General features: G+C 40.0%; 1 protein-coding gene across 6 annotated transcripts in view; it reads left to right on the top strand.

Moving 5' to 3' along the window:
- Positions 1-10670, top strand: part of ca (RCC1 and BTB domain containing protein claret) — a 110458-nt gene that overhangs the window by 40730 nt on the left and 59058 nt on the right. For all 6 annotated transcript variants that reach the window (XM_053800391.2, XM_070100356.1, XM_053800390.2 and 3 more), the window contains exon 11: positions 477-1319. In XM_053800391.2, coding sequence (XP_053656366.1) covers positions 477-1319 — 843 coding nt within the window. The remainder of the gene's footprint in view (positions 1-476; positions 1320-10670) is intronic.

Here is a 10670-nt window from a genome sequence, read left to right as displayed (position 1 = left end):
CTGGATTTTTCAATTAACTCTCTAAGTTAGTGCATATGTTGTTTTTTATGTAATCAGATATATGGAATTTATAAAACATTTAAATATTCAGCTTTGAAGCACTTTTTTTTCTTCTCCTCATATTTTAATACATTCTCCATTTTGCATTCATTGACAAGTATTTTTTTTGCCCACACATTTCTTATCACCTCTGCAACTTCATTTCCTTCAGGTCAAGGTTAAAGGTTGGTAGATAGCAACCATACAGGGAGGTACTACCATCTAGTCCAGTGAATGTTAAATGGAAACCTGTTAATATATTTTACACTGGCAGAATTACTGATCTTATGTGCTTTTTGATAGCTCTGAATCCTGTAATATTTCCTTTCCAACTTAGGATGCCTGGTCTGAGACTAGGCCATGAGGATGATAATTCCCAGAACCACTAGCTGATTTCAGATAACTTATTCTGTAACTTTAGTCTCTCATTTTTTCAGTGCCCCCATGTGAAGTGCTCAATCAAGTTTGCTGCCCAGGGATTGGTTACCGAGTTCCTCACTTATATGGGTACTCTGACAAGTGGTGTTAGTGGCCCAGATTTGGGTGTTGAGGAGCGGCGAAATTTGGCCAATCTGGCTATTATGTGTCATCTCCATCACTTGTGTCTGCCAGGGCCTCGCAAGCCTCCTCCTCAACAACAAGCCTTGAGAAATTTACTGCTTTTTCTCAGGGATAATCAGCACTATGATGAAGTTTTGTCATTAACACTTGCTGCAGGTGCTTGGCGTTGGGAGACACTGCAGTATTTAGCTGCATCTCGAGGACTTTACCTAGAAAAGCTACAAGTTTTGTTATCATCTCGCGCTTCACCAATTTTAGATACTTTAAGTCCTGAGCAACTTAGTAGTTCAACCAATCAAGATGGTGTTTTACCAATTGCACGAGAAAGGGAAGCTGGCTATCTCCATTGTGTATCAGATCCAGAGTTGCGGCAGGTTCTCCTAGTTCGACCATCATTAGCTAGGAGGCACATTGCTTTGGTTCTGAGTCTGCTGACAACAGTGGAAATCCCTGTACTGCGCCGCATGGCTGACCTTTACAATCCTACACAGCCAGCCATCAGGCCATTCCTGCAAACAACAAATGGTAAAAAGCAAGCCTTTCCTCCTCTATCATCAATGGTTCAAAATTCATGTCTCCTGCCATATGGTAATGAAGAACTAGTATCTGTAGAAGCATTTGTAGAGGTGTTTCTGTCCATCATCATTCAACTAAATCAAAGAAGAGGGTGGAAGTACAATCCTGATCTCCTGACATACAAAATGGAAACTCCCAAAGAGGTATGATCAAATTTATACAGTATTTGAAAACTTATATAAGGCTATCAGGTTTAGAATGCCTATATTGTTTGTATAAAATGCAGCTGTGTAAATTATTTATATGTAAAATATTTGTATTGATGAGTGAAACATGATTAAATGACCTTCCTAAAACTTGGCACCATTAACATATATTTTTTCCTTTTTTTCTTTTATTTATCTTTTATCATATATTAAGGCAATTTGCTTGAATAGATGTGATTGTGAAGCATATTAATAAAATTATATGGTAATTCAATCATGTGAGGAATGAATGGAGCAAAGTGTTTTTTTTTTAATGGATATTCTGTTAGTGTATGATCAAGGTAACATTTATGAAGGGATTCAAGGGAAACCAGTTAGCTAGACTTGAGTTTTGGAGGTGGAAGGGACAGTGCATGTACTCTGAAGGAGGTGTGGGGATGCTACAGTCAGAGAGTAATTTGAATTGTATTGTCAGTACACTTCTGACAAGACAGCGACTGAATAAATGATAATGAATGTGATTTCTTTGGGTCACCTTACTGCCAGCCACTAAGGTAAAAAAAAAATGGAATACATATATGCTGTGCTACCATATTGGTATTCTTGTACATTCGGTTTATAATTGTTATAATATGTTTAAATACTTTAGTGTACAGTTAATTAGTTTAGTTTACAAATTACATACACTTGGGAGTTGACGTGTCGGCGGATGGATTTATGAAGGATGAGGTTAATCATAGAATTGATGAGGAAAAAAAGGTGAGTGGTGCATTGAGGTATATGTGGAGACAAAAAACATTATCTATGGAGGCAAAGAAGGGAATGTAGGAAAGTATAGTAGTACCAACACTCTTATATGGGTGTGAAGCTTGGGTTGTGAATGCAGCAGTGAGGAGGCGGTTGGAGGCAGTGGAGATGTCCTGTCTAAGGGCAATGTGTGGTGTAAATATTATGCAGAAAATTCGGAGTGTGGAAATTAGGAGAAAGTGTGGACTTAATGAAAGTATTAGTCAGAGGGCTGAGGAGGGGTTGTTGAGGTGGTTTGGTCATTAGAGAGAATGGATCAAAGTAGAATGACATGGAGAGCATTTAAATCTGTAGGGGAAGGAAGGCGGGGTAGGGGTCATCCTCGAAAAGGTTGGAAGGAAGGGGTAAAGGAGGTTTTGTGGGCGAGGGGCTTGGACTTTCAGCAGGCGTGCATGAGCGTGTTCAATAGGAGTTAATGGAGACGAATGGTATTTGGGACCTGACAATCTGTTGGAGTGTGAGCAGGGTAATATTTAGTGAAGGGATTCAGGAAAACCAGTTATTTTTATATAACCGGACTTGAGTCCTGGAAATGGGAAGTACAATGCCTGCACTCTAAAGGAGGGGTTCGGCATATTGACAGTTTGGAGGGATATGTTGCGTATCTTTATACGTATATGCTTCTAAGCTGTTGTGTTCTGAGCACCTCTGCAAAAACAGTGATTATGTGCGAGTGAGGTGAAAGAGTTGAATGATGATAAAGTATTTTCTTTTTGGGGATTTTCTTTCTTTTTGGGTCACCCTGCCTCAGTGGGAGATGGCCGACTTGTTAAAAAAAATATATATAATACAGGAAGAATACGTTGTATTGGATAGTCATGTGCTATATTAGTAATACAGTACTGATAGCTCTTTCTATTTACCCCATTCTATTCCCTCTTCATCCCTTTCATACTTTTCCCACCAGTAGGCAAACTACTGGGAAAAGTGAGGTGCAGTGGAACTCCAGATTTCGCATGCACCGACTATCTTACATTTCAGATTAAGACCACTTTTTTGGGAGAAATTTTGGTCCGGATTTCGTACCTCCACCCGGAAATCGTACGTATCAGACATGTCCGCCTGGGCTGTTCATACGTTCGTGACTCATTCTTGGACACATTAAATGTTTTATTTTACGTTAATATAGACATTTTCATTAATCCGTCTGATATTTTCTTCGGAATTATATATGAAACACATTACATAGCATATAAACATGCAGTGCTTATATGCTATCAAGGGGTGAGTTGGTGGAGGGAAAACATTAAGTTTTCTCTGGTCCAGCGTTAGAGAAAACTGTATGAATCTGCGTCTGGCCCAGTCACCACCCTTAATACACTTTACATAATGCTTTTGTTTACAATTCTTGGCATAAATTATTCATTACTTCTCCCTTTGTTTATGATGGCATCTAAAGGTAGTTGTTAGAAATGATACTCAGTGAACATGGTATGTCGATGGTAATAATATGGCTGTGGGCTGCAGTGTATGTAGCTGGTAGATATAGCCCAGGCGGATGTAGTCTGCCTGGGACTACAAATACAGTAGGGCCCCACTTATACGGCGGGTTAGGTTCCAGGCTACCGCCGTAAAGCGGAAATCGCCGTAAAGTGGAACACCCTTTTTTTCCACTTATAAATGCATACAAACACTAGATAACAAGTTTACACTAACATCAAAAAACAATAAAAAGGTACAATACACACATAGTGCACTCATTACTTACCTTAAAATATTTATAGTATAGTATTTATTGTATTTAAGCTGTGTTCAGGCTTAATTCGATATTAGCCCAGGCGGATGTAGTCTGCCTGGGACTACAAATAAATATACTACTCACCTCTCATCCTACATTAAGACTACAAATATTTTAAGATAAGTAATGAATGTGCTGTGTATGTATATTCCTTTTTATTGTGTTTTAATGCCTAGTTCTATTACTAACTTAATATAAGTTTGTGTAAACTTGCCAACTCTATGCCTGTTGCGGAATCTATTGAGGCTTTGGGGAAGTCCATGGGGTTGGATGTGAGTGGCCATGATGTGGAAGAGTTGGTGGACAACCACAGGGAAGAGCTAACCACTGAAGAGCTACAACACTATAGTTATTCTCTATAAAATTTATTTTTTGTTAATATTTTTGGGTGTCTGAAACGGATTAATTGCATTTACATTATTTCTTGTGGGAAATGTTACTTCGGGTTTCGTACGTTTCGGATTTAGACCGACCGACCTGGAACGGATTAAGGACGAAATCCTGGGTTCCACTGTATATAAAAATAAAAAACTGATTCTTCACTATAGTACAAGAGGGACCTGTTTGTACTGCCTGATAACATGTTTTTACTGTCATACATTAAGTGGGCAATATAGCTAGGCCTAAAAAATGCATGTGCAGTACACACATTACTTACCTTAAATTATTTTTATCCTTAGCTTATAGTGAGTGGCGAATATATACAGTGGACCCCCGGTTAACGATATTTTTTCACTCCAGAAGTATGTTCAGGTGCCAGTACTGACCGAATTTGTTCCCATAAGAAATATTGTGAAGTAGATTAGTCCATTTCAGACCCCCAAACATACACGTACAAACGCACTTACATAAATACACTTACATAATTGGTCGCATTCGAGGTAATCGTTATGCAGGGGTCCACTGTATATATATTTTTTTTTTCAACGAGTCGGCCGTCTCCCACCGAGGTAGGGTGACCCAAAGAGAAAGAAAATCCCCAGAAAGAAAATACTTTCATCATCGTTCAACACTTTCACCTCACTCACACATAATCACTGTTTTTGCAGAGGTGCCCAGAATACAACAGTTTAGAAGTATATAGTGTACATATAAAAATACACAATATATCTCTCCAAACTGCCAATATCTCAAACCCCTCCTTTAGAGTGCAGGCATTGTACTTCCCATTTCCAGGACTCAAGTCCGGTTATATAAAATAACCGGTTCTCCTGAATCCCTTCACAAAATATTACCCTGCTCACACCCCAACAGATCATCAGGTCCCAAATACCATTTGTCTCCATTCACTCCTATCTAACATGCTCACGCACGCTTGCTGGAAGTCCAAACCCCTCGCCCACAACACCTCCTTTACCCCCTCCCTCCAACCTTTTCGAGGACGACCCCTACCCCGCCTTCCTTCTCTTACAGATTTATACGCTCTCCATGTCATTTTACTTTGATCCATTCTCTCTAAATGACCAAACCACCTCAACAAACCCTCTTCAGCCCTCTGACTAATACTTTTATTAACTCCACACCTTCTCCTAATTTCCACTCTCCGAATTTTCTGCATAATATTTACACCACACATTGCTCTTAGACAGGACATCTCGACTGCCTCCAACCGCCTCCTTGCTGCAGCATTTACAACCCAAGCTTCACACCCATATAAGAGTGTTGGTACTACTATACTTTCCTACATTCCCTTCTTTGCTTCCATAGATATCATTTTTTTCCTCCACATATACCTCAAAGCACCACTCACCTTTTTTCCTTCATCAATTCTACGATTAACCTCATCCTTCATAAATCCATCCGCTGACACGTCAACTCCCAAGTATCTGAAAACATTCACTTCTTCCATACTCCTCCTCCCCAATTTGTTATCCAGTTTTTCTTTATCTAAATCATTTGATACCCCTCATCACCTTACTCTTTTCTATGTTCACTTTCAACTTTCTACCTTTACACAAATTCGTCCACTAACCTCTGCAATTTTTCTTTAGAATCTCCCATAAGCAGAGTATCATCAGCAAAAAGTACCTGTGTCACTTCCCATTTTGCATTTAATTCCCCATAATTTAATCCCATCCCTCTCCTGAACACCCTAGCATTTACTTCTTTTACAACCCCATCTATAAATATATTAAACAACCATGGTGACATTGCACATCTCTGTCTAAGACCTACTTTTGCCGGGAAGTAGTCTCCCTCTCTTCTACACACCCTAACCTGAGCCTCACTATTCTCATAATAACTCTTTACAGCATTTAGTAACTTACCATCTATTCCATATGCTTGCAACATCTGCCACATTGCTCCCCTATCCACTCTATCATATGCCTTTTCTAAATCCATAAATGCAATAAAAACTTCCCTACCTTTATCTAAATACTGCGAATATATTTAGTAAAAGAAAGGTGAAGAGAGTGGTGAGAGAGTGCAAAAGGAGAGCAGATGATAGAGTGGGAGAGGCACTGTCAAGAAATTTTAATGAAAATAAGAAAAAATTTTGGAGTGAGTTAAACAAGTTAAGAAAGCCTAGGGAAAGTATGGATTTGTCAGTTAAAAACAGAGTAGGGGAATTAGTAGATGGGGAAAGGGACTTATTAGGTAGATGGTGAGAATATTTTGAGGAACTTTTAAATGTTGAGGAAGAAAGGGAGGCAGTAATTTCATGCACTGGCCAGGGAGGTATACCATCTTTTAGGAGTGAAGAAGAGCAGAATGTAAGTGTGGGGGAGGTACGTGAGGCATTACGTAGAATGAAAGGGGGTAAAGCAGCTGGAACTGATGGGATCATGACAGAAATGTTAAAAGCAGGGGGGATATAGTGTTGGAGTGGTTGGTACTTTTGTTTAATAAATGTATGAAAGAAGGGAAAGTACATAGGGATTGGCAGAGAGCATGTATAGTCCCTTTATATAAAGGGAAAGGGGACAAAAGAGATTGTAAAAATTATAGAGGAATAAGTTTACTGAGTATACCAGGAAAAGTATACGGTAGGGTTATAATTGAAAGAATTAGAGGTAAGACAGAATGTAGGATTGCAGATGAGCAGGGAGGCTTCAGAGTGGGTAGGGGATGTGTAGATCAAGTGTTTACATTGAAGCATATATGTGAACAGTATTTAGATAAAGGTAGGGAAATTTTGTTGCATTTATGGATTTAGAAAAGGCATATGATAGAGTGAATAGAGGAGCATTGCGGCAGATGTTGCAAGTATATGGAATAGGTGGTAAGTTACTAAATGCTGTTAAGAGTTTTTATGAGGATAGTGAGGCTCAGGTTAGGGTGTGTAGAAGAGAGGGAGAATACTTCCCGGTAAAAGTAGGTCTTAGACAGGGATGTGTAATGTCACCATGGTTTTTTTTTTTATTATTATCACACTGGCCGATTCCCACCAAGGCAGGGTGGCACGAAAAAGAAAAACTTTCACCATCATTCACTCCATCACTGTCTTGCCAGAAGGGTGCTTTACACTACAGTTTTTAAACTGCAACATTAACACCCCTCCTTCAGAGTGCAGGCACTGTACTTCCCATCTGCAGGACTCAAGTCCGGCCTGCCGGTTTCCCTGAACCCCTTCATAAATGTTACTTTGCTCACACTCCAACAGCATGTCAAGTATTAAAAACCATTCGTCTCCATTCACTCCTATCAAACACGCTCACGCACGCCTGCTGGAAGTCCAAGCCCCTCGCACACAAAACCTCCTTTACCCCCTCCCTCCAACCTATCCTAGGCCGACCCCTACCCCGCCTTCCTTCCACTACAGACTGATACACTCTTGAAGTCATTCTGTTTCGCTCCATTCTCTCTACATGTCCGAACCATCTCAACAACCCTTCCTCAGCCCTCTGGACAACAGTTTTGGTAATCCCGCACCTCCTCCTAACTTCCAAACTACGAATTCTCTGCATTATATTCACACCACACATTGCCCTCAGACATGACATCTCCACTGCCTCCAGCCTTCTCGCTGCAACATTCATCACCCATGCTTCACACCCATATAAGAGTGTTGGTAAAACTATACTCTCATACATTCCCCTCTTTGCCTCCAAGGACAAAGTTCTTTGTCTCCACAGACTCCTAAGTGCACCACTCACCCTTTTCCCCTCATCAATTCTATGATTCACCTCATCCTTCATAGACCCATCCGCTGACACGTCCACTCCCAAATATCTGAATACATTCACCTCCTCCATACTCTCTCCCTCCAATCTGATATCCAATCTTTCATCACCTAATATTTTTGTTATCCTCATAACCTTACTCTTTCCTGTATTCACTTTTAATTTTCTTCTTTTGCACACCCTACCAAATTCATCCACCAATCTCTGCAACTTCTCTTCAGAATCTCCCAAGAGCACAGTGTCATGAGCAAAGAGCAACTGTGACAACTCCCACTTTGTGTGATTCCTTATCTTTTAACTCCACACCTGTTGTCAAGACCCTCGCATTTACTTCTCTTACAACCCCATCTATAAATATATTAAACAACCACGGTGACATCACACATCCCTGTCTAAGGCCTACTTTTACTGGGAAATAATTTCCCTCTTTCCTATGTACTCTAACTTGAGCCTCACTATCCTCGTAAAAACTCTTCACTGCTTTCAGTAACCTACCTCCTACACCATACACCTGCAACATCTGCCACATTGCCCCCTATCCACCCTGTCATATGCCTTTTCCAAATCCATAAATGCCACAAAGACCTCTTTAGCCTTATCTAAATACTGTTCACTTATATGTTTCACTGTAAACACCTGGTCCACACACCCCCTACCTTTCCTAAAGCCTCCTTGTTCATCTGCTATCCTATTCTCAGTCTTACTTTTAATTCTTTCAATAATAACTCTACCATACACTTTACCAGGTATACTCAACAGACTTATCCCCCTATAATTTTTGCACTCTCTTTTGTCCCCTGTGCCTTTATACAAAGGAACTATGCATGCTCTCTGCCAATCCCTAGGTACCTTACCCTCTTCCATACATTTATTAAATAATTGCACCAACCACTCCAAAACTATATCCCCACCCACTTTCCTGTAACCACAAACTTCTGCTGAACACTCTAACACTACATTTTTAAACCTACCCCATACCTCTTCGACCCCATTGCCTATGCTCTCATTAGCCCATCTATCCTCCAATAGCTGTTTATATCTTTCCCTAACTGCCTCCTCTTTTAGTTTATAAACCTTCACCTCTCTCTTCCCTGATGCTTCTATTCTCCTTGTATCCCATCTACCTTTTACTCTCAGTGTAGCTACAACTAGAAAGTGATCTGATATATCTGTGGCCCCTCTATAAACCTGTACATCCTGAAGTCTACTCAACAGTCTTTTATCTACCAATACATAATCCAACAAACTACTGTCATTTTGCCCTACATCATATCTTGTATACTTATTTATCCTCTTTTTCTTAAAATATGTATTACCTATAACTAAACCCCTTTCTATACAAAGTTCATTCAAAGGGCTCCCATTATCATTTACACCTGGCACCCCAAACTTACCTACCACACTCTCTCTTAAAGTTTCTCCTACTTTAGCATTCAGGTCCTCTACCACAATTACTCTCTCACTTGGTTCAAAGGCTCCTATACATTCACTTAACATCTCCCAAAATCTCTCTCTCTTCTCTGCATTCCTCTCTTCTCCTGGTGCATACACGCTTATTATGACCCACTTCTCGCATCCAACCTTTACTTTAATCCACGTAATTCTTGCATTTACACATTCATATTCTCTTTTCTCCTTCCATAACTGATCATTCAACATTACTGCTACCCCTTCCTTTGCTCTAACTCTCTCAGATACTCCAGATTTAATCCCATTTATTTCCCCCCACCGAAACTTCCCTACCCCCTTCAGCTTTGTTTCGCTTAGGGCCAGGACATCCAACTTCTTTTCATTCATAACATCAGCAATCATCTGTTTCTTGTCATCTGCACTACATCCACGCACATTCAAGCATCCAGTTTTATAAAGTTTTTCTTCTTCTCTTTTTTAGTAAATGTCTACAGGAGAAGGGGTGCTAGGGTGTTCGGGAGAGGTGTGGGGTTAAATTATGGGGAATCAAATTCAAAATGGGAATTGACACAGTTACTTTTTGCTGATGATACTGTGCTTATGGGAGATTCTAAAGAAAAATTGCAAAGGTTAGTGGATGAGTTTGAGAATGTGTGTAAAGGTAGAAAGTTGAAAGTGAACATAGAAAAGAGTAAGGTGATGAGGGTATCAAATGATTTAGATAAAGAAAAATTGGATATCAAATTGGGGAGGAGGAGTATGGAAGAAGTGAATGTTTTCAGATACTTGGGAGTTGACGTGTCGGCGGATGGATTTATGAAGGATGAGGTTAATCATAGAATTGATTAGGGAAAAAAGGTGAGTGGTGCATTGAGGTATATGTGGAGTCAAAAAACGTTATCTATGGAGAAAAAGAAGGGAATGTATGAAAGTATAGTAGTACCAACACTCTCATATGGATGTGAAGCTTGGGTGGTAAATGCAGCAGCGAGGAGACGGTTGGAGGCAGTGGAGATGTCCTGTCTAAGGGCAATGTGTGGTGTAAATATTATGCAGAAAATTCGGAGTGTGGAAATTAGGAGAAGGTGTGGAGTTATTAAAAGCATTAGTCAGAGGGCAGAAGAAGGGTTGTTGAGGTGGTTTGGTCATTTAGAGAGACTGGATCAAAGTAGAATGACATGGAAAGCGTATAAATCTATAGGGGAAGGAAAGAGGGGTAGGGGTCGTCTTCGAAAGGGTTGGAAAGAGGGGGTAAAGGAGGTTTTGTGG

Source organism: Cherax quadricarinatus, chromosome 72, assembly GCF_038502225.1.
Source record: "Cherax quadricarinatus isolate ZL_2023a chromosome 72, ASM3850222v1, whole genome shotgun sequence".
In the NCBI taxonomy this organism is placed as follows: Eukaryota; Metazoa; Arthropoda; class Malacostraca; order Decapoda; family Parastacidae; genus Cherax; species Cherax quadricarinatus.
This window is presented reverse-complemented; position numbering and strand designations above follow the sequence as displayed.